This window comes from Colletotrichum orchidophilum (assembly GCF_001831195.1).
Source record: "Colletotrichum orchidophilum strain IMI 309357 chromosome Unknown Scaffold_259.1, whole genome shotgun sequence".
In the NCBI taxonomy this organism is placed as follows: domain Eukaryota; kingdom Fungi; phylum Ascomycota; class Sordariomycetes; order Glomerellales; family Glomerellaceae; genus Colletotrichum; species Colletotrichum orchidophilum.
The window spans coordinates 1-23,625 of NW_019173216.1; the positions used below are offsets into that span (position 1 = coordinate 1).

Consider the following 23,625-nt stretch of genomic DNA (forward strand, 5'->3'; position numbering starts at 1 on the left):
TCAATCTTACGTAGGTTGCAGCTTTTTCTCAACAATACTTTTTTGGAACTCATGATGCGGCAGTTTTCATTCAGTCGTGTATTATTGTGTAGTTTTACATGAGCAACTCCTCAGATGGTGGTTAAATCAGTGTGCCACCTGCAAGCCGCGAAGAGAGATGCTAGCTCTCACCGTCGCACCAGATCCGACGTCGAAGCTCTCCTCCTTGACCAAACCAGGTGCCTGGAGAATATCCTGGAAAGAAATCTCAACAGACCCGGTCTCATCAGCCTTGTTGAGCAGAGAGATCTTGAAGTTGGCAGGGTTGGCGAGCAAGTCGGCCGTCACGGGGATTCTAAAAGCTTGGTCGAAAGACGGGTTGAAAATGTCCGTTCCCGGGCTGTAGGACTTGGCCGCTGTGCGGAACTCCTTTGCGCCCCACGTCACCTTGATGCTGGGGTTCAGCTCGTCGCGCTGGCCCTGCAGTCCGAGAACGCTGGCAATGAGTACTGTGGCTAGCCCAACGATCTGGTGCTCGTTTTCGCTTTGAGTGGATGTGATGACGCCCGCGTCGTCGACGAAGTTGTAAAACTTTGCGCGGACGACAATCTTGGCGTCTGTAGGCTCGTCCTTGTGGGTAAGGGCCAACTCTTGGGAGCCGCCGTTGAGGAGAATGTCCTTGACGGTTGTAGTCGCGATACCGATATCGTCGTCACCGCCGAGGTCATCGTCTTGAACATCGATAAAGATGCGTTGATCGTAGTCGGCGACGAGGAAGTCGTGAGTCTCGTTCCACTCGGGGTCGTGGTCATTCTTCTTGACGGAGGTGCGCCACTCCTCCTCAGCACCGACGTTGACCTTGGCATAGCAGTCGGGAACATCCTTGACGATCTTGGCCAACAGCCTCTTGGCACCACTCTTCTTTGGACCGCTGATGCCAATTGCTCTCTCAATGGTGAGGCGAAGAGCACCCAAATGGGGCAGGTATGTTCTGAAGTAGTCGTTGTTGCCGTCGAGCTTCACGAGGTAACGGTTGGGGAGAACAGCCATGGAGGCGATTATGTCAAGAATGACCTTACGCACGGCCTTGTCGACCAAAGCCCAGTCTGCGATGTTTGCGGCGTTGGTGAAATCGAGCTTGAGCTCTGGCGGGTTGATGAAAGCAACCTGCGCAGCCCCAATCTTGTGCGTCGAGTTAGCGCATAGAGTCAGACTGCTGGGGTAATCATGGGACGTTGCATACAAGGGGGATGATGTTTGTCAGAGGTGCGAGCAAGATCGAAAGTCTGCCTTTCAGATGAACATGTTCGATTCCCTATCGTCGTCCGTTTCAGTCTTGCGCGAGTAAAGTGGTTGTCTTCTTGGCAAGGTCTTACCAACTTGGGAACCAGCTTGCCATCAAGCTCGATGTCACTCTTTCCCTCCCAGGTCACATCCATATCAAGCTTGATGCCACCGTTGTCGACCTTGTGGACGTCTACTTCTGACACCCGCATGGGAATATTTCCTAGGTCCAGCTTGACAAATTTGAGACTAGCGAGGGGCCCCGGTAGCATCGTAGCAAACATGGGTTCGACGATTTCTTTCACCATCCGGCAGCCAGCAACGTTGATATTCGGCCATAGCTGCTCGATGATGTCGTTGAGGAATCCTGAGTAGATGTTAGACACCATTGCGACAGCGCTGATGAACGGGAGCATTCTGTCCTACCGGCTGATTCGGTGCCTCCAGAGGCAGTCAATTTGTCGACAATGCCTGCCATTTCTAAAAAAAAAGGGATGCTGATAATATGAAGACAAATAGTGAGAGTTGAGTGAAGTGCAGCTGGTGCTCAAAGATGAGAGCACAGGTCTCAAGGGACGGTGATGATATATCAGTGAGTTACTACGAGAGTGGGTCAACTCGTCAAGAGGGTGGTATACTTAGGGGAAAGTCGACAGCACTCCAGCTGAAGCCCAACATCAAAAGGGAACCTGGTGGGTGAGCGCTTTTGATGCCCACATCAGACTACGCGGTGCCTTGTTATTCGTGTTCCTTGGCAGTGAACATGGAAAGTGGATTGACGTCACTTGTTAGACTGCGGAGATCGCTGGATGTCATACAAGCTTGCTTGGCATATTTTGCCCTTCAGCTCTATCATTGGGCCTGTATCCCTGCCCGCGCGGGGTTCTGCACTCAGCCGCTGACACACCGCTTGTCGACCCCGGTTTCTGCTAGAACTTGGAACGATGTCTGGATCAATGACAGCGATCTCAGATATTACATGGCATTATTGAGGGCCAGTCATAGAGAGTTGGGACGTGGCTGGTGGTTCGCGTCGGTGGCGTTGTGGCATGATACGTGGACACACCAACAGCGCGTAAGACTTGCAACGGGGCCAATATACAGGAAAATGAACCGTTAAAACCTAATAATAGAGCGAACTCCGAAAAAGCCTTGGCCGAGACTAATTAAACAGGCACTCCACAGATACATGAGGCTCATGCTTCCCGTTCCAAAGCCTTGGCCTCAAGTTGGTAGTATTATTATTATAAGGTATGATAAGACGCGTTTAGGCCGGCTACGAGACGCGCGCATTGCGCGGTCTGCACCGCCAGTGAAAGTATCGTTTCGTTGCGGTGAGGATTTGATAGTCCACGTCTCTTGGCAAACGGTCAATAGCTCATCTTTTGTCACAGAAGACGACGCCTTTATTTTTAATAGAATTCCTTCGAGTCCAAGCATCACCATGAAATACTCACTCGGAACTCTTTTCACCTTTGCACTTTTGGGAAGCACGACCGCGGCCCTCGGACCACTCCAACTCTCTAAGATCAGCTACCCTTTCAACGTTGGTTGTGGACAGGTGAAGTTTTGATACAGGTTAGATCCGAGGAATATCAACAAAGGACCAGAAAAATCACCAAGTATATGTAGGGGCTTCCTGCCTATCATCTATGCGTGATTGTATAGCACTGTGGCTTGATAAGTAACGCCGGGTTGAAACTTGCGCACGGGTCAAGGCTGGCTTTAATAATGTCCACAATAAGACTTGCTAGCACTCGAAAGTAGAAGTTCAACTGCTGATGAAGACCCAATTCAGTCCTGTTTCAAGGTCCAGACCAGCCAGTGACAAGAATCAGCGAGGAAATGAACGGCATCTGCTGGGGTATCACAGGGGTGTCACTGGTGTGAGATGGGGTCAAAGGGGCTCGACCATTCTAGATGTTGTGACTTGCTTCAAAGGTACATCATGGGTCGTCCCAAGCAAGACTATGCCTGCAATTGCTTACCACGGAGAATTATAGACAATCTTCATCATTATCGCGAGAATGCGCCATTGACTTCAACTGTCTTCAACTGGGGCCCAACCACGTTAGCCGCATCTGTGATCCGACATGTGCATTTGAAAGATGATTGTTCTTAGAAAGCCCGGGAAGCTGATTGCAGGCACTTTCGAGAGAATTGCCGACACTGAATGATTAAGGTTTATGAAGAAAATTCCCCTCCTAAGCTATGTAAGAAGTTAACTATCGTCACGTCTGGGAGCTTTGGCGAGCTTCTGAATGGCATTGGAAACTGAAAACACGCACCTACCGGTTGAACACTTCAACCACCTGGGGAATGTAGAGGAGTATTCGACATATCTCATCTCTGCAAATAATTTTTTACCGTGGAGGGTGCAACGTACCCAGCACAAGTCTTTTTTAGGATTGCTTAGCTAGCCTTTATGTAGTCCTACGTTTTCTTCTCTTTCATCTTTGGATAAGCTAGTTGTCAGCTTTAAAACTGATTTACGTACAGGCTTACTGTCTAATAGCCAGCAACCTTTGTCAAAAGCTTATCCGAGATGCTTACTATACCTACCTTACCTTACCTTACCTTAGTAGGCCAGAGCTATTTTGTAGTAATCTTGTTCTCATATGCGACGAAAAGCCATAAGAGTCTCCTCCTATGCGTCAGCTTAATGCCTGAGTATTAAAGGAAGCGCTAATATAATATGAAGTTCCTGTTGGACTGCCACCCTAGAAGCTGGAAAGGTATGGAAAATGGGAATTTTCGAACCTTTGATGTGCGACCAACGCCAGGATTTCTTTTCAAATACTTATGAATGTGATATTCAAGCCTCAGGTTATGAAAGAACGCACCTCAAATACCCAAGACCAAGTCGTCATCAACACTATCATGTCGAACGTGTCGAGTGTCCCGCTAAGCGACCTGTCGCTGCATGAACATACTCCGGGAGTTAATGCGATACTTCAGACCCAGAAAAACCGGCCAGGTTAGCCTCGCTTACAGTACCTATGAGAAAGCCAGGCGGAAACCTGAAATTACGTAGCCGGAGGCCTCTGTCCAAAATCGCTCTCATCAAATACGTAGCTCACTGGTCATCTGCCATATCTCAAAATCCCTCATACTATCCCGACCTATCCAAATTTGAATGCACAAAATGCAGGGCTTGGAAGGCTTCTCTTATGTAGTAATGTTGTGGAAATCGAAAGAGAAATTTCTGTTAGTACGCACGTTTACCCAAAGATCTTGACGTCGCTGCGGCACGCCGTTCACTCCGGTGCCAGTTTGCGTACGATGCAGTACTCCCCTCATTTTCAGCCTTAATGTAAGCATATGATCATGTTGCTTTCATGACTTATATGGTCAATTAATACAGTTCGTCTTATTTTTTTTTTGCTTAGTTGGGGAAGCGTCCTTGCACCTTGTGTGCATGCACCCTCGGATGTTCGGAGGCAGCAGACCTCTGACCTATTCCGAAGCTGCCGGCCCTGAAGCTAGTCTTATCTTACGCGATCCGTCACTCTTTGAAAACACAACATCTCTTCAACCAGCCAGGCCATTCAGGAAAGCAACTCGAAAGAAGATGTTTTCTTCGTGGCTCAATGGCCTTCTCATCTTCTTACCCATCGGCTTTTGGGCGTTCTGGTCCGACAAAGCCCCCTTGCTGATCTTCGCCACCAACGCCATCGCGGTGGTGCCTCTATCATCCCTGCTCACTAGTGCTACCGAGATGATTGCTGCTGATGCTGGCGATACGATCGGAGCTCTGCTAAACATTACCATGGGAAATCTCGTGGAACTAATTTTATTGTGAGTTCCCCTTTTGCATCGAACCAATTCAGGGCTTTGGTAATTCTGACATCATTACAGCATGTAAGTGAGGAAGTCTAAGGGTCCGACATTTCCGCGGTGTGCTGATGGCCATGCCAGTATTGCCCTCAAGCACAATCAACTTCACGTCGTTCAAGCGTCAATTCTTGGCTCCGTGCTAGTCAACTTATTGCCGACCCTCGGGACCGCTCTATGTGTCTGCGGAATATCGCAATGCGAGTCAACCTTGAATTTCGCAGAGACCCAGCTCCTAGGCTGCCTTCTCTTCGTTTCCGTCTTTGTGCTTCTGGTACCAGTGAGTGAATGATTATTTCCCACGATGCCAGCATCAGACTGATGGACTGTTAGGCTGCTTTTAACTATACCTTGAAAGTACAAGAAGGCGCAAATGAAGCCATGCTGAAAATGAGCAGAGCCTCAGCTTTCGTGGTTCTACTCATCTACGCTTTTTATTTGGCCCATGGGCTGAGACAACAACACTCTAGTACAGCAAAAGTGCCAGAGACAATAGAACTAGAAGATGGTTATGCGACATTACCGAATAATCTTTTGTTGCGCTCTCCTGGCTTGTCATCCCATCCCAATCGGTCTCCAGAAGCAGATATGGTTGTACGAGAGGGCAACGGTCAAGGCCATGATTACACAGAAACCTCAATAGAGCTCAACAACATCGAATCTTTATCCACAAGTTCCGCATCTCTAGATGGGAATAGCGAAGAGGAACGTGGCAGAAAAGAACATAGGCTTCACGACGGGAACAGCCGAGAAAGCTCTTTTGGCAGTTCAAGGTCACAAAGTCGTCAGTCTTGTTGTGATTCAATTGGGAGCTCAACACCCTACAGACCCATTCGAGATGACTCTGAGATCAGCTTTGAACGCCAACGGTGGGCTAAAACAGGCTCAAAATGGTTGCGCATCTTCTGGAGCAGTCCTTCAAATGTCGCCAAGAGTCAAGAAAGGGTCGGCAAGAGGTCTTTAGGAGAGAAAGCGATTTCTATTCTCACTTTGACCATAAGCTCAGCCTTGATGTCCATGTGTACCGAGTTTCTCGTTGGCACGATTAACGCTATTACACATCAAGGTCACTTATCAGAGTCAGTCATCGGCCTCATAATCCTACCTGTAATCGGTAATGTGGCCGAATACGTTACTGTTGTAACAATGGCATCAAGAGAGAAGTTGGATCTTGCCATTGCAGTCGCAGCTGGTTCAGCCATACAGATCGCGCTTTGCGCAGCACCTTTGACCATTTTAGCAGGCTGGATCATGTCCCGAGACGTGTCTTTTGATTTTAGCTTATTCGAAGCGGCTGCTCTTTTGGGGGCAGTGGCGCTATCAACTCGACTTCTCTTGAGCGACAGAGATGGCAATTTGGAGATGCCTGGTATCAAAGGAACACTCATGTGTGCATGTTACGCATTGATCGGGTATGCATGAACTTTACTGAACTTTACTGAATCCCGAACAATTATAGACGAATTCATACTAACTCAGTCTAGAGTTGGCGCGTTTCTTTCGCCAGATGTTGAGACATAGCGAGGTTGCGTTCTGGGAGCTGAAAGATTCTCTTATCTTGTTCGGTAGCATTCTTGGAGCTTTTCTGATGGCATGGCCAGAATGGGAATAATGGTAGAGATCAAATGCCGCGGTGATTGCAATGATGGATACTTCATGTTGGTATCATACAACATTGGAAACTTCAGCTGTAACCCTCAAACTTCATTTGTGGTTCATTAAACAATACTGATCTATACTATCCATGTCATTATAAGACCCGACGCCATGCCATTTCTACACGTACTTGTAGGCTTATCTGGAACTCCGGCCCCCGGTCCGGGCCAGTTATTGTGTTAGTTCTAAACTAAAACATCACACTCCTTAATTGATGCAGCGTTGAATTCGATGCCGTAGTTTTCATGAGAAAAATTCGTGTTACGAGCAGGGAGAAGAAGAGATGGTTCTGGGCAGCGGGATGATCATCTGGATTTGACAAGTGCGACATACATAGTTCGATTGACTGACTGATCTTATGTTACTCGATCCGGCCGCTCTACAGTGGTACAATAGGCAAATTTGCTCCCGGGCTGTGTACCTACAGGCTATGATTCGTTGGCCCAGTAACATTTCCTCTACGATGGCAAGTACAATGATTTCGAGAGTGTATCAGCGCCTCGTTCTTGTTATGTGGTTGTTATCGGATTGGAAGCCTAATTCACTCGCAGCAGTCGTAGCCACCTCCTGTTACCTGCTTAGCAGATACCTAGTCATTTCTCAGCCCGCTTCATCGTCCATGCGAACGTCGTCGCCTCCCTAACGCCCGACAGTCGAAAATACCGCACCTCCTCGCCAACAAAGTCTGAAAGGCGTTCGGGTGTACCAAGTCTACCCCCTGGACAGCAAAATCGAGACCGACGTCGACGTTATCGCCGTTCATGGCCTCGACACGAAGTCGCCCGACACATGGACATGGCAAGAACGACACCTTCCTCGTGGCGCGGGAATAAATTGACTCGCGGATCCGCAGATGCTCCCCTCGAATGCCCCCAGGGCTCGCATCTTCACTTGCGACTGGCCGGCGGCTCTGTTCAACGAAGCGGCGACCATCCAGTTGACAGCCAACGAGCTTGCTCGGAAGCTCCTCCACGGCATCGAAACACGGGATCCTGTCACCGATCGGCCTATCTTGTTCGTCGCCTCCTGCTTGGGTGGCATCGTACTAAGCAAAGCCCTCATCATGGCAGCCCAGGAAGGAAGCGGCTTCACATCCTTGTGGGCCGCTACGGGAGGTGTCATTTTTCTGGCGACGCCTTTCCGAGGCACGGCCTTCCAGGAAGTCGCCCGACATGCATGCCTTTTCTTACAAGGCTCTGCAAAGCTCTCCAGCAAGCGAGTCACGACTCTTCTAGACAGTGTGGAAGCGTCGACTCCCTTCCTTCAGGATCTTGTGGGAGAATTTACCTCCATTTGCAGATCGCGAGGCGATGAATGTCGCCTGGCCATTTTTTACGAAACGGAAAAGGGAAATCTCTTGCGCAAGGTGTTACCAACCTGGGCGGCAGACTTCCTGAAGAGACCACAACAGGTGTGTTGGGTATCCGCGTTATCTGATTTCATCGCTGACCGAGCGCTGCAGTTAGTGGATAGCGGCTCTGCCCGGCTGGACATTGTCACGAATCCCATCGCTCTCGAGCGGAACCATGTCATGATGAACAAGTTCCCAGGTCAAGAGGATGCAGACTACAAAGCCGTGGCCCGAAAGATCAGCTCCATTATCAAAAGCATGCGTGAGGGACGCCCAATAGACCGCGCGGACACGATAATTCGCGAAAAGTGCTACGCCAAGAACAAGCTTCGCGTTGAAAGACTCTCGGGGAAGGCCCTGTCGGAGGAGAATTGTTACATCAACCTGGCCATCATACAAAGGCCCGGCAATTCTGCGATTAATCCCCAAACTGAACAGTCGAAGAACAGTTCTTCTCCTTTTTCGCTCAACGCCCGATTGAACATTGAGCGACCGGAGAAAGAGAAGGAGATGTCACTTCCAACTCTTTTCGACGGGCGAGAAGGCATCGACGGGGTGGTAGCGCAGCCGCGGAGGGTCCTCATACGAGGACGTGCAGGTTCTAGGCGTTGCTTTATATTTCTCATACCCTCCCCTTCTTCAGAAGGATACTATCGGTTGAAGTATCTCTTTAGACCTAACTTGGCATTAGATACCTATTCCTCCTGGCGAGGGGATCGCCAGTTCTTTTCCCGGTATTTTATATTAAAACCAGGGTGGAGGAGTAATGCAGCAGCATACAGAGGTGACTCCTCTGTCAGGGCATAGTACTCATCCAGCTTCTTCCATCCGTTATTGACAGAAATCCTCAAGTACTGCTGGCCACTGCTGCCTATCTCTTCCAGGTTAGAGATGCTGTTAATGTACTCTTGGCGAGTATGGGCAGATAAAAGGTTCTCATTAAACTGTCTCTGAGATGCTTGTGATCCTTGAGCATATGATGGAACTTGCCGATATGTCGATCGAGTGGATCTTTGAGATGTTTCCTGTGAGAAGGCTTGTGACTCTTCTGATTCAAGATCTTGCGAATCCCCACTGCTGGTATCATTGTAGAAGGTCTTCTAACCCTCAAAGTGACTCAGAAAATACTCCATTGCAGTGATTACCTCCCAAAGTCTACTATGTGAGCCATCTTGTCCAAAACCCTGCGTTCGAAGTGTGATCTTCCAGATAGGCTTCAAGATTATCACGATCTCTGTCAACTGCAGCCAGTCATCAGAAGTCAAGATATCTTGAGCTGGCACAGGATCTTTGACACTCTGAGAAGAACAGAAGCCATCTACTTCATCCTTGAGGCGAAACGCACGCTCAATCATAAGGTATGTAGAGTTCTATCTCATGGCATTGTCTTGGATCAATTGAACTTCTCTGAATGTCTGCTGGGAGAGAAGAATATCACCAGATTGCCCAGATCCTTCTGATATCTCACGAGATAGATTCTTGAACCTCTGTGTACGTTGCGGCGAAACTCTCACGAACTTCACAATATTATGAAGCTTGCCAATAGGGCCAGCCTTTCGCCAATGCTTGAGGTCAGCCTCATCTTGCTGTAGAAGAACATATGCATCTGACTGTCTCTCAAAGCTCTCAGAGTCCTTGTCGAATAAGAAGGCCTTCGATACAAGGTTGAGGATGTGCCCAAAGCAACGAATCCTTCTGGCTTGGGCATCTTGCTTCTTACTTACAGAGGGGTCAAGTCGAGGGATTAGACTTGCTATATAAGTGTCATTTAAGCTTGCGTTATCAGAGATCAAAGTTCTCATTTGGTTTGTGATGCCCCAGTCTCGAATAACCTCCTTAAGAGTATTTGTAAGGTTGATATTATCATGAGCCTCAAGTTGCTTCCTCATAGCAATCAAACGCAATTGGGGACCCTTCTCTCTAGTAATGAAGTGTATAGTGATACCTATAATAGCTTGCCGGCCTAGAGAAGTCGTCAGCTCCAAACAACAGCAGTCTTCGTTGGTTGGTTATCTTTGCCAAGCTCGATTCATTGAAATACATTTGAAAATCAGGTCATCATAGCTGTTGTAACCCCAACGATTGCGCCCGCTGTCCAGCATTGTAGTAATGGGTGCCGTGCTATGTGTGGCGCCTCATTTGGCATGCTGTGGGGCTCATTCGCTAGAATCGATCGGCACAGACAGCTCAAATAGGACCCTACATCAACCGCGGGGAATGCAGGCTAGTTCAACAGGCCAGGCATAGAATTCAGCACAGAATGCCCAACCACGTCACCTAACTTCCTCATCTTCCCTGGGCTTCCCACCCTGTGTTTCCTCATTAACAACACAACGTGTGCGACTGGGACACCAATGTATCGATGCACTTCCCTGTGCAAACTCATCCAAATCATCGCGGTTCTCCTCATCTTAGCTTTCTTCGTGCGACCAAATACACACTGCTCCCTGGTGGGCTCCGACGGTATTCCTTGCTTCGTACCCCACTCGACAGATACGATATTACCGTACTCACCACCCTCACACAATCGGTCGAAGCCCTCTGCTAACTAGAACTTAGAGACATGGCTTCGAACTTCGCAGAACGCGTTGCCGCGTTGAACCCCATCATCGAGAAGATATGCAAGGCCTCTGGAGTTCCTGGGCTCTCTGTGGGAGTCTCACAACATGGAAACGTTCTCCATCAGTTCAACTATGGCTCTAGCGATATTGAGGGTTCAGTCCCAACCAATTCTGACACTATTTATGGAATTGGATCCATCTCGAAGACATTCACAGCAACCGCGATTGCTCAGCTGGTTGACGACAAGAAGCTCCAATGGAATACCCCGCTCAAGGACATTCTGCCAGGCTTTCACAGTCGCAGCTCTCTGGTGACCAATGAAGCAACCGTCGAAGATCTTCTCACTCATCGCCTTGCCCTGTCTCGGTCTAATAATTGGTGGTACGGCTCCGATGGAGATCTGATACTAGAACAGAACCAGACGCTGTCTGCTTACTCGCAGCTGAAACCCATGGGGCTCTTTCGAGGGCAGTTCGATTACAGCAACTGACACTACACAGTTGCCGGCGAGGTGATCGAACAGGTTAGCGGTCAGACCTACGGAGAGTATATTTCCGCTTCCATCGCAGATCCTCTCGGTCTCCAATCGACCACTGCCATCCACTCTTCGGTACCCGAGTCAAACGTAGCCAAGCCGTATGCAGCACTAGACAACCTAGACTTCTACCAGCTTCCTCGACCACAGGCTCAGAGCGGTACTATTATGGGACCCGCTCAGGGAGCTCTCAGCTCGGTGAACGACCTCCTTAAATACGCCTCAGCGATGATGAGTTCCGCAGCAGCGACCGATTCCCAAACATCCGAACTGAGAGGGATGCAAAAGCAGCTTGCCGGGCATATCTTTATGGCTATGTCTACCCGAGAGTCTTCGTACGGACTCGGTCTTTTTAGACATCAACTTCCTGGGGTCATATCCGGCACAGGCGCTAATGGAATGTTCGTCAAGCAGCTTCCTGTCCTTGTTCCTGGTGGAAATATAAGGCTCGTCATCTCACACCCTGGTAGCCTAGCGGGCTACACGTCGTTCTTTGCCATGTTGCCAGAGATTGACGTTGGAGTTGTTGTCTTGACCAACTCGATCGGTCTCGCTGATCCATCCGCTTGCATTGGCCATGTCCTTCTGGAAGCCTTGGTGGAGACGCCGTCGCCTGTCGATATCATGCAATTCGTCGAGGAAGCTGCTCAGAGTCACATTCAAAGTTATCCTAAGCTCCAGGAAACATTTAATTCGCTACGAGGAAATAGCACGCCACCGGCGGCTCTTCAAGACTATGTTGGTGTTTATCAATTTGACGCGGGTCTGGATTTCAAGATTGTCATCCGCTTGAAGAGCCAAAGCGTCTTGCAGGTCGTCTTCCAGGCCATGGAATCCCAAACCTGGGATCTCCAATTCTTGGAAGGAGAAACGTTCCATTGGCTTACATCCCGCGATGACCAGGCCAAAAAAGCCAAATTCACGTATCCTTTCCTACCAAGTCTATTCAAGATAGTTTTCGAGCGGAACGACGATGGACTTGTGGACCACCTCATCTGGAAGCATGACCCCGCTGAGGCACCGGAAGACCAGTTGTTCAAAAGGGTTCCCATAAGAGGCGGGGGTCTCTGACTAGATGACTAGAGAGAACTGCCAAAGCTATCAGCACGGTATGCTTGTGCGGACTTGCAGGATGGGGAAGATGAAGTTCCCAGCGCATGGACTTGACAAGTCGCGTTGGTACTTCGTGCGTGCCCGTGGTTGAAAGCTATCATGTCAGTAACATTAGGACCAAGGTCAAAATGCTATATATCATGTGGGAAGAACTGGTACTGCGTTGAGAGCTCGACACATCAGTAGAACATGCGATGTCTTTCATTTTAGGCTTTCCTTTTTTGGTAACTCCTTCGGTACTGAGGAAGTTCTTTTGACCTCTTCATTCCAGCCACGACCATTTGTGGGGGAATACGAGACTGTAAAAGTCTCTATAGTGAGCAACAGCGGCTTGATGTTGAAGATCATGTGTAATTTCAACGATTGTTTCCCTATTTCCTTCTCAGTCTGGACACTGCATGCAAGCGGCATCATATCCAACGTCTCGGCTATTTCTCCGGTTTTCTGGAGTGTATAGGAAAAGGTGCTGCGAAGACCGAGCTTCGTCGGGTACTCATTTGGCAACATTGGCAACCAATTAAATGTGGTTTGTCAAAACACTGGGACTGATCATCGATTTCGGAGCCGATGGTTTTCGAAGAACAGCTGCAGGTGGGATTGCATGATTCTACACGCGCCTATATCAAGTACTGGGGCACTAAGACTTGGTTGAACATGGAGCTGCGGAGAATAATCTGATTGCAAAATCAATCCGCCTGACTCTAAATGCAAAAGACACTCATGTCCAGTTTCCGTACTGCGCCGGGAGGGTTCAGATCAAAAAACCTGAAGGTATCGGAGAGGTAGAAAGAACAATATGACAAGATCTTAGTTAGTGCGTAAAAATTACATCGACTAGTCATCATATGAGCAGGAATCCTTCTTATCTTTAAAATTGAGGGTTATTGAGATCGGCTAATAGTTCATCAGAAGCTGCAGGTAAAATGAGGGATAATATAGAGAAGCAAGTGAGTGCACACTCTGGAACAGAGTTGTCCCACTTGGGCTCCGCTGCCGTTGGGGATTATCGTAGATAGAGGTTTAATATTCAAGAGGGACTATATTTATCGGCGCCATATATTGCCTTAACTCCTTAAATTGGACGTGGCTGAGACTAAAAGATAGGAGAAGTAAAAGGTGTGTCTCTCTGCGAAATGAAGGGGTCAGAACGTTGACCCCAACCGTAGAAGCTGGCTAGATCAAAGTCACACTATTTCAGCCTTTTAACACGGGCACATCTTGAATTTGCTGTTGGTGGTTTATGGATATTGAAAACCTTGTAACTTTGACTTTGAGAGTTGATTATTTGCGCATTGAAGTTTTCCTGGAGATGCGAAAGACCCAAACTAGGTTAACGTGGTTAAAGGAGTTGTCTGTACGTAAGATTCCTACCCCAGAAAGGAGGGCGCGTTGGCGACGGCGGACATCTTGAGAAGTAGGACGAACCTTGGTGGACGTCCTTGCGACCACCTGTTGCAAGACGTTAGAGGGTGTGCCTAATAACCGTTAGTCTAAGAAAGCGACGTCGGAGTTGAATCTCCGTATTACCTGCCGCCACTTAGGCAAGGCTCGGAAGGCTTAGAGGTTTGGGAATTTGGTTCGAAGACCTAACTCTAAGTATTTACAAACCTAAGCTCTTCCGGTTTGTTATATAAGATTTAGTACTCTGACCGACCGCCCAGCCCCTGCATGACCGACCCGTGACAACGGAGTAAAGAGGGGAAAACTATAGAAAATTCATGTCTTATACTTAGACTTTGTCGAATGCCCGTATCGTGAAGTATTCTTGACGACAGGGATCTCTTTAAGTTTCAAGTTTCAGTTTTCGCCTATAAAGTAAGGGGAAATCACACGTCGCAGCGCTACTATTGAAATTTCTGGGTAAGCTTCGACAGATGCCTGCTCAGCATCGCAACTTAAAGTAGTTTATTATAACCAGGAAAGCTTTGGTCTAGGTTCCAGGTTTGACAAGATTATACGGTAGGCACCTGTCAGAATGAAGATAAAGCCGTAGAAGATGGATAAGAGAATGCTTCCGACGACGTGGTGTGAGTTGAGAGTTTGACAAATGAACTGAAAGATAGGCTACCATATTCAATAGTTACGTAAATATATTATCTAATCTTCTTTTTACCTCTTTTACCCAGCCACGTCCATTTATGGGGATATACGAGGTTGTGGAAAAACTCTGTTGATAATACTGCTGAGGGCGCTTAGCAAAGCACCGTGATGCTGTTGTGAAGAACTAGGGTATCTAAGGCACGACTTATTAAGGTCGTATGAAGCTGCTATAACCTCAATAGCGTGATACACAATACAACAAGCCCACCATGGATGACGTCAAAGTACCTGAACATAAACCCAGAGTACTCCTAGTCGACTTCTTCATGACCAAAACTATCGACGTCGACTCCTTCATGCCAAATTTTCGGACCTTAGCGTGCAGGCTTAGGGCCGGAAGGATGTGGTGTAGGGTGTTACGGGCGGGTCAAGGCACCCAACTCTAGCACAAAGCAAAGGCTTCGGTGATGAAAACCCCGTTGACTTTGCCCCCTTGTTCTACACCATGTTGTCACGCCGGCCAAAATTCCAACTGGTTCGGTCGTAACTTTGGGGTTGCCCGCCAGGATTCCCAAATTGTACACTTTAATACACTTCATCACTTCAAAGTGAAACATGTTATCTAATCTTAGGAGACACTTGACAGCCCTAAGCTTTGATAAGCTAGCAAGAATCTTACGATTCACGGCCGACTGTTATATAAATGAGTGCTCTGCGCCGAGGCTACCATTGCCTTAGACGTGTTAGCTTCCAAATTTTGTTACTAGTATTCTATTATACCACGCCGCCCTATCCGCCATGGCCACCAGTCAAGTTTTTTTCATCGGGTTGGTTTCGCTCGTCCTAAGCTCCTTGGCTGCTGCCTTGGGACCCCTTCCAATAGTCCACGACTTCGCGCAACCCACCGTATATTCCAATTTAACATTCGACGAGTTCCAATCACTGTACACTCAGTATCAACAATGGCAACACGAGAACGCCAAGTCGGTCAACAAACGCGATTATACCATGACCGATCTCGACGAAATCTGCCAAAGAATTGGACCTGCCTTCCGATTTCAAAGCGGATGGTGTGGCAGGAATCCTGAAAGTAGGAAGTGGAACTGCAAAATTCCGAACCTCCCAACATCCGTCATTGAGAGAAACAGGCTTAGTAGGACTCAGGGCTGCCCACGCAACAACGTACATACGAATGCTGAAGGCGGTAGTGTGCAATTTCCATTCTGCGCCTCCAAGGTTAAGATCGATAAACCCGAGGGCGCTCATGAGTTCGAGGGGGAATATGACTGGGTCAACCAACCTAAGTCGCCAGGCGAGCGATCCTTCTTCGTTGAGGCTGGGGCATCGATGAACTTGGAATACGACTTCGTACACAACGAGTTCCATGCTTCGGGGCAAGGTCACACATTCTCATGTATTTTGTGTCCTATCGGATGGGGTGCTAAACTGACGATGACTCACCCCAACAGTATAAGCTGGGCATTCGTAAGCACTATTGGCAATTAATGTCGGATTTTTCGCCAGGATGATAATTTGTGGGAATAAGACCGACTCGTTAATTCACCTGGGTTTTTAGGGTCAGCTTCTTGTGTAAAGAACGTTTAGGGAGTTTTGTCACTTCATCAATCAGTAGTCGGTTTAGAGCCGTGGAAACAAAACACGTCCAAAAAAACCTCGCAGCTTCTCACAATCCTAAGGAAGCTGGTTTTTACTCCTTTCGCGTCCTCTTCTCATGTGGAAGAGGATATACAAGGGTTATCTCTAAATGTCGGATTGGAAGCCCAATTCGACCTCGAGTCAGCGCCAGCGCAGGGGCCATCTGAGGGTCTCTATATCAGCGTTCAACCGGCGATCCAACCTCCGGTTGGAACCTCTCTTTTCCACTTCACGCAGAGATCAATATACAGTTAATTGACCCTTCGTCACCACGGTTCGATCAAACAAATCACACCTGTGATACGTCAACTAACAAAACGTCCTCTTGGCTTTCGACCTTCCTTCCTTTCTAGGCCTTCTTCTTGGCCTCTTTAGATAATACATAGCCCTGATTATCTTCTATGTTTACTACTAGTTAAGATTTAGGCTCGAGTCTTATTACGGGATCTACTTAAGCTTATAGCCAAGACTCGCTCGCAACCTCTGCTAGGACGTCCGCCCAGCCTTTAATTAAGAGACGGCTAGTTTACCGCCGTTTTTAGCAGCTTCTGCCGCCAGATCTAGCGGGCCATCTGCCACGAAGCAGTCGCCGCTCTAAACTCAGGCACCACGCCCACTAAGCGACCGTCACCCTTTCTAGTTCCAGACGTGTACCCCTGAGTGCCATGGTATCTCAGCCACTACCGTCCTGAACATTTCGCGCGGCTACGGCCAGTTTCTCGAGTCTTGATTTCCCGGTCATGCTTTGCGTATCGGTATCCAACAGCCAAGCAAACACTTAGTTTGATGACTTTTCGAATTTTTAAGGCCAAAAATAAAGTTCTGTTTGTTGTAAAGCAATGAACAATGGCACGGAAGTGTTACAACTTATGACCAGCTAGTCGCAGTGAGGTATGTCAGCAGAAGTTGAGGCTGCGAGTAACTCGGCCGGAAGGATAGTGTGATAGATGAGATCCTAATTGCTGAGAAAGAGACTGAAGGACTGGGTATCGCCTGGGGGAAAATTCGCTGTATCCCTACTTTAGATGTAGAGGTAAGCTGTTAGCTAGCTAGCCTAGCCCTGTCCTACCCTGCCTAGTCAACCAGTTCACCTGGAAGGATAATGCCCTTGTACTCTTCCTGTCAACTGTCTTCCAGGACGGCCAGGAAGTTATCCGCAGCCGCCGCCGCCCACATGGGGATTCCGCTGCTAAGAAGGCTGCCAGACAAATATTCAGCCTAGGCGTCCGTAAGGACCTTCTAGTGCCTAAGGTATTTAATAAATATAATTACAAAATTAATAAGATTAATATAAGTGATTAAATGAGATTATATTATTGACATAACCACCCTATTTATCGAGGGGGCCAGTAGTCAATTACTTAGAATTTCTTATTAGAAGTAGTAGTGGTGAATAGCTTCCTACAGTAGCTTTGGGGTAGCCCTAGATGGCAGAAGGTGGGATCACACCACTAATAGCGGCAGCTGCTTATAGCCTAGCTTATTCAGTAGTTCGGACCATTAGCATAAGGGCGGTAGAGGTCACGGCCTAGACGGGCTGTAGATAAGAGGAATACCTCTGTTCTATGGGAACAACATAGAAAGGGGTCGAGGAAGGTTAATTCGCCTTGCTCTTATTGTAGTAATCTGAGTGTAATAAGAGCCCGCCAGACCCTGGGCGAGATATCTGGGAATAATCTCACTCGAAAAACAACACGGAAGGGCTGTTTAGACTGTAATGTACCATTATGTATTGATAGAGATTGCCGGTACCTCTGGCATACGTAGAATCTATAGGCGATAGAAGTATTGCAAACCTATTGGTTTACTCAATAGATTCACAACCCCTTATTGGCTCTACCCCGCCCTTGGCGAAAATGGGGTCAAGCAGCGATGGGCTATATAATACTGTAAGCGAGCCGCTGCAGGTCGCTAACTGTCGGCCTCGCTAGCACAGGCGCAGTAACGAGTAACAATCGAGCAGTTGAAAGGAATTTAGGCGCTTATCATGGGAGTTGTTATGGGCTAGATGGAGCTCGTTCGAGCGGGGCAGATGCAAGTCTCAACCTGTGAAGCTGACAAACGGCTGGTGCTCCAGGGGTTTAAGCTCAGTGCTACTTATAATTTTCTCCCTTGATCACCATTTTTCCCGATTCCCTCAGCATTCTCAACCGACTAAGCTCTCTTTGACGCACAACTCTCGCGATGCCTCTGTGGTTGTGCGACTTTGAAAAGTGTTCAAATCCGGCAGTTCAAAGAGAAGGATACTGTTTGTGTTGCGACAAACACCTTTGTAGCAAACATCTTTCAAGATCGTTCCACAGCTGCCCAAATCCAGAGGTCTGTAATCCCTATTTTAGAGTATGTTTGGATATACAGCTTATGCCTATCGCGTTTAGGAAAACTGGTCGTCCTTCTCTGCCAAATACGCGGCCACTGAGGCCCGTCACATAGACGAGTTATGTCGTCGAATAGACAGTTCCAACTTGTGTTCGAGGGCATCAGAACTTAGGGACGGCATTCAATGTACCGTTAACCTGTCCCGCAAACACCTGTCTTCTATGATGGGACACCAAAATTGTCACGCCGAGGTTATCTTTGAAGATGGAGTTAGTTGGCTGGCGCGTCTTCGTCTCACCAGGACCACCTCACCACCAGAAGAAGTCCGTGATTTCATTTTTCGCTCTGAAGCGGGTACTCTAGCCTATCTCAATGACCACACCAGCATCCCGGTCCCCAGAATCTTCGACTGGGCTTGCGAGTCCGATCGGCAAAACCAAATTGGAGTCAGCTACATCCTAATGGAGAAGCTTGATGGAATGCCCTTAGTCTGGCAAGCGGCAAATCCGGCACAGAGAGAGAAAGTCATGCAACAGCTGGTGGATGTGTTTCTAGAAATTGAAAGACATCCTTTCGATGCTTTGGGGTCACTTCTTACAGTTTCAGGCCCCACCAAGTTTGCGGTGCAAGGCCTCGCACAACACGCAACATACATGATTGGGCCTGAAGGGCCGCTTGGCCCTTTCACTTCTTCGCTAGACGGGTCAGTCAACATGATCAAGTCATACCTGACGATGATAGCCAGCGGCGAGATCAGTGCCTACTATTCGGTAGATACTTACCTCACGCATCGTTTCCGCCTAGATATTGCCAACAATCTTTGGGGGAATGAGTCGACAGGGGGGCGATTTTTCCTTAAGCATCCGGATGATAAGGGCGACCATATTCTCATTAATGAATCTTACGATATCGTTGGAATTATAGACTGGGAGTGGACCCGGACTGCTTCGAAAGCAGAGGCTTTCAGCTCGCCTTGCATGATGTGGCCGCTGGGGAAGTTCTATGAGGGCTCTAATAAGTTAGCCCCAGATGAAAAGCGGCTGGCAGAAATCTTTCAGGAGAGGAGTCGTGAGGATCTTTCGAACTATGTCCTCTTTGGCAGAAAGGTTCAGAGATTCTTCTTCGCTCTAGGTCCTGAAAGTCCTTCGGATCGACAAACCCTTTTAAATCTCTTTGTAGGACTCAAAACGGCCTTTAACTTTGAAGACGAAACGTGGGAAGGGTGGGAGAAGTGGAAGGGCCAAGCCCTGCGCAAGTGGGAAAACGACGAATTGCTTCAGGGCCTGCTTCGGCTTCAAGTGAATAAGGAAGACCAGTAAAACGAGTCTCGAGGTTCGTGTCACTTTTAGTGCGCCCAACAAATCTGAATGCGGAAAACTGGATTATCTTGGTGTGCTAATTCTCTACATGAATACTATCAGGTTGTAAACACAGCTGCGCTGACTTCTTGCTACCGGTGTGCTCAGGAAGTTAAACAATGACAGATTTTTTCTCAGTGTCATTGGCATCCCAGCTTAAGGTCCCAAACTACACGTTCACGTTGAGAGAAACTTAAACCAAGTGGGCATCGCCCGAAACAGTTTGAGTGAGTGGGCATTGTCCGACGTGCCTGTGCTATGATGTCTGGATGTCCGCGCATTCTTTCCACGCCGCTGGGAGCCATGGTTGCGCCGAGCCGAGCTCTCGGTACTAATCTAGGGACCCGAGTCCGCTGTAACAAAGTCAGTCCTCGCTGTAGGACGATAGTCGTTGGCTCGACGGAAGCGTAAATTCGTCTGATGTCGCATCTTATGTTGCATGATTTGTCACCCATACCATCCTGGGCAGAAGACGTCACTCCGACGGGGTTCGGGGTAGTATTCGGAACGTGGGGTGAGATGCTGCTCTTGCATAAAAGTGTGGGCTTAGTCGATGCTGACCTTGCATTTGGATCTGCGTCGAGCCAACTCGAAAAATAATAGAAGAACATTGTATCAATATGCAAGCCTTTCAGTTCGAAGAGCCAGACGGCGGGCTGCATCTTCGGAATGTACCGATCCCTCAGCCTGGCCCCGGCCAGGTACAGCTACGAGTCAAAGCAGCAGGGCTTTGTCACTCGGACTGCCACATATTGAAAGGGAAAGATGTTGTCATCCAGACACCTATTACTCTTGGCCACGAAGTCTCCGGGATAATCACAACTCTCGGCCCCGATGTGAAGGGGTTCAGCCCTGGTGATCGCGTTAGCGTTGGCCTTTTCTCGTACCCGATCGAGGTTCGAGATTGGACTGCGGCCATTGGTCTTTCATACGACGGAGGCTATGCCGAGTACGCGCTGGCCCCAGTGTCACGACTAGTCCGCATCCCGGACGTCGTTTCATTTCCTCAGGCTGCAGTAGCGACCGACGCCATGGCGACATCTTACCATGCCGTGGTGATCGAAGCCGCCGCGCGGCCCGGTATGACAATCGGCATCATCGGCATCGGCGGCCTGGGTATGTCAGGCCTTGGGTTTGCAGCCCTCAAAGGAGCCAACGTGTATGGCATCGACATTGCCGAGTCCAAATTCAAAGAAGCAAAGAGACTGGGTGCCCGTGGATGTTTCAAGAGCCTTGACGATGCTACAGAGGTGGAATTCGATATCTTTGTTGATTTTGCCGGCACAGGGGAAACGACAAAGGAAGCCATCGAAACAGTACGCGAAGGAGGCAAAGTCGTAGTTGTTGGGCTGGCAAATGCGGAGATCATGGTTCCTAGCTATGCTTTGGTTGGCCGTAGTGTCAAGCTGGTTGGATCAATTGGCGCGAGCGAAAACGACCTGAGAGATGTTTTTGAGCTCTTGGCAAACAAGTCCATCGAGCCTGAACTGAACGAGATTCCTTTTGCGGAGATTCCGGCTGGTCTTGATGCATTGGACCGAGGCGAGGCGCGGGGAAGACTATGGGCAGATCCGAGCAAGATCAAATCAGGCCGAAGTAAATTGTAATGATATATAGGAATAGGACGTTCTCCCGCGGCTGTGAGGCCTGTGAATTAAAAGTAATAGTCTGCTCGAGATGTGATCCATTTTCTTATTTGACTGCTGTTTATGTGTTGGTATGGCTTGGTAAGACAGTAGTAGCAAATACGACGCTGAGCCATGCCCTGAAGACAGCGTCAGTCCATGAAACTTGGTTCGATGAATCGGTGAATCATTTCATCTGCATTTGTTGAGGAATATTAGCACTCTTAGGGATAACTAGGGTATGCTCGCTCAACCTTCACGTTTACAAAATGATACTATCGTGTTTTGGAACTCGTCTGCCATCAATCTCTAGGCTTTCCCTTGCCTAGTCTTCAAAGAAAACTAGGCAATCGAGCTCCATACTCACTCGCACCGTGTCATTGACATATTGTGAATCCTCAAAAGAACTGCGAAATGCACTCATCTTCGATTCAAGCTTTTCCAGTCCAGCACTGTTCCATTGAAGAAACATGACAGGCTCATCTGGTTGCTGATGGTTTAGAAACACCGAATCGTGCTGCTCGCTGTATGACGCTGTGTCCAACCAAATGTCCTGGGTGTCTCTGGCAAAGACCTTGAATTGCTCTCAGGCCGTGAGAAGATCTTTCCGTGTCTTTTTTCGGGGTATTTTCACCTTGAAAGACTTATTGCCAATGCTTGGTCAGGCAGTTTGATTCCCGTTGCTACGTATGATGAGGTCAGCTATGCTCTTTCCTATTATCATGGGTGTCCAGCCTTGATGGTTAAATGCATGATTCAAACTTATGCATAATAGAGTGGTCGCCAGGCATATAATATCTCCCTTGGCAGAATCCTCAATCTATCTCATCATCGTCGCCATGAAAGAACCTGAGAATGGCAGCAGCCACCAAGTCACCATCATGCTCCCAATGCGCCGTCTCCGCCGCCCGATCCGCATGTTCCATATCCTGTATGCCGCCACTATCAATCCTCATCTGGATCTGTCTCTTGACCATGTCCTCGTCGAATGCTAGATGCGCCTGCGACGTGAAGAGCCGGCCCTTGATGTAAACGCCCTGCACTTTGGTGTGCTCGCTGTGACCCCAAACATCGACCTTGTTGCTCGGCTTCAGTAGCCCTTTGGAGCTCGCGGTTGTCGGCTGCGCGACGACTTGGTCTTGGTGCATTTGGTGGAGGTGCACATAGTCGTCGTTAGTGTGAAATAGTCGCTTTCCTACTGGTGAAAGGTCGATTCGGCAGTGGCCGAGTTCCCAGTCCTGTGACGGCGCTGATGCGACTTTGGCGCCGAGCATCCGGTTGAGAAGCTGGTGGCCGAAGCACACGCCGCTGAAGTGGAGATCCGGCCGGCGCTCCCAGAGTTCTGTTGTCCCGAGTCAGTTTCGCTAAATCGTGGGTGTCTGCCGAGGGCAGTGACTTGGAGGGAAAGAAACGTGACTGACCTTGAAGAACTCCCAGGAGCTTGAGAATCCAAGGGTTGTCTCCGTGGGCGTCATACATGCTTCCGGTGATTAGGACACCCTGATAGCTGTCAAAATCCTCAAACGGTGGGACTGTGCCTCCCTTGTCCTCCACGACAAACTTCTGGTCTGTTTCGACTCCCAGCGGGGGATCGTGCTCGGCGCCGGCATGTTGGAAGTGAGTGTGCAGAATTTCTCCAAAGCTACCTTTCGCCGCATGGGTGTCTGGATGAGGGTTGTCCGTCTCTATCACAATTATCCGCACCACTGGCGCGTCGGGGGCAGGGTATTTCTTCGACATCCTGACAGCGATTGACTCGAAGAGCTATCAGTGGTAGGGTAATATGAGCAAGGGCGCTGGAACCAGGCGGCTTTGGATTGTTACTGAGCATTATTTGGGGGTCGCAGAGTGATTTTAGGTACAGAGCAGTTGCAAGTACATTACTCAAAGGATAATCAATCCCCTTTGATCTCCTTGGTGGTGACGCGTTCTAAGGTAAAGGCACTACATAGGCCAAGGGAATCATTCCTCAGCATTGCACGTTTGTTTCCGGGTCATATCAATTCTAGATTGACGTCAGTAACTTGATAGCGACTGTATATCCTATAGGGCTGAGGTGAATGGGATTCTTGGATGACGGCAAGTTTGCTGCATTTGAGTTTTCATAACATAATTGCCGTCCCGAGTCCACTACACAAGCGGCTCGGCGGGTTCCACAGGCGTGGAACCATCGCTGCTTGGCCTGAGTGTAAGGAAGTCAAATCAAGTATTCCGCGCTTGTGCCGCCTCCCAAGCCATGGCGGAGCTTACGCATAGCAAAGCTGAGCTGGCTAACTCGGATGGCCAATCAGGCACTTCATGAAGAATTGGCAT

General features: G+C 48.6%; 8 protein-coding genes across 8 annotated transcripts; 6 read left to right on the plus strand and 2 right to left on the minus strand.

Moving 5' to 3' along the window:
• Positions 1-126: 126 nt before the first annotated feature.
• CORC01_14262 (C2 domain-containing protein) lies at positions 127-1,741 on the minus strand (the record flags this gene model as incomplete). The annotated part of the gene is made up of 4 exons (XM_022625873.1): positions 127-1,161; positions 1,223-1,294; positions 1,356-1,630; positions 1,690-1,741. 4 exons carry the CDS (start codon positions 1,739-1,741, stop codon positions 127-129), a joined length of 1,434 nt encoding a protein of 477 aa, XP_022467611.1.
• A 2,940-nt stretch (positions 1,742-4,681) lies between these two features.
• Positions 4,682-6,519, plus strand: CORC01_14263 (vacuolar calcium ion transporter; the record flags this gene model as incomplete). Its single annotated transcript, XM_022625874.1, has 5 exons — positions 4,682-5,061; positions 5,182-5,377; positions 5,431-5,615; positions 5,649-5,935; positions 5,966-6,519. The coding sequence occupies 5 exons, from the start codon at positions 4,682-4,684 to the stop codon at positions 6,517-6,519; spliced, it is 1,602 nt and encodes a 533-aa protein (XP_022467612.1).
• Positions 6,520-7,606: 1,087 nt separating this feature from the next.
• Positions 7,607-8,765, plus strand: CORC01_14264 (peptidase C14; the record flags this gene model as incomplete). The annotated part of the gene is made up of 3 exons (XM_022625875.1): positions 7,607-8,164; positions 8,216-8,662; positions 8,748-8,765. 3 exons carry the CDS (start codon positions 7,607-7,609, stop codon positions 8,763-8,765), a joined length of 1,023 nt encoding a protein of 340 aa, XP_022467613.1.
• A 1,902-nt stretch (positions 8,766-10,667) lies between these two features.
• Positions 10,668-12,272, plus strand: CORC01_14265 (uncharacterized protein; the record flags this gene model as incomplete). Its single annotated transcript, XM_022625876.1, has 2 exons — positions 10,668-11,137; positions 11,195-12,272. The coding sequence occupies 2 exons, from the start codon at positions 10,668-10,670 to the stop codon at positions 12,270-12,272; spliced, it is 1,548 nt and encodes a 515-aa protein (XP_022467614.1).
• A 5,364-nt stretch (positions 12,273-17,636) lies between these two features.
• Positions 17,637-17,777, plus strand: CORC01_14266 (uncharacterized protein; the record flags this gene model as incomplete). The annotated part of the gene is made up of 1 exon (XM_022625877.1): positions 17,637-17,777. A coding segment is annotated over one exon (141 nt), but the record flags the coding sequence as incomplete, so codon positions are not given.
• Positions 17,778-18,171: 394 nt separating this feature from the next.
• Positions 18,172-19,648, plus strand: CORC01_14267 (uncharacterized protein; the record flags this gene model as incomplete). Its single annotated transcript, XM_022625878.1, has 2 exons — positions 18,172-18,333; positions 18,389-19,648. Coding segments are annotated over 2 exons (1,422 nt in total), but the record flags the coding sequence as incomplete, so codon positions are not given.
• Positions 19,649-20,307: 659 nt separating this feature from the next.
• CORC01_14268 (alcohol dehydrogenase GroES-like domain-containing protein) lies at positions 20,308-21,294 on the plus strand (the record flags this gene model as incomplete). The annotated part of the gene is made up of 1 exon (XM_022625879.1): positions 20,308-21,294. The coding sequence occupies one exon, from the start codon at positions 20,308-20,310 to the stop codon at positions 21,292-21,294; it is 987 nt and encodes a 328-aa protein (XP_022467617.1).
• Positions 21,295-22,127: 833 nt separating this feature from the next.
• Positions 22,128-23,052, minus strand: CORC01_14269 (GMP synthase; the record flags this gene model as incomplete). Its single annotated transcript, XM_022625880.1, has 2 exons — positions 22,128-22,654; positions 22,734-23,052. The coding sequence occupies 2 exons, from the start codon at positions 23,050-23,052 to the stop codon at positions 22,128-22,130; spliced, it is 846 nt and encodes a 281-aa protein (XP_022467618.1).
• Between the last annotated feature and the right edge of the window lie 573 nt (positions 23,053-23,625).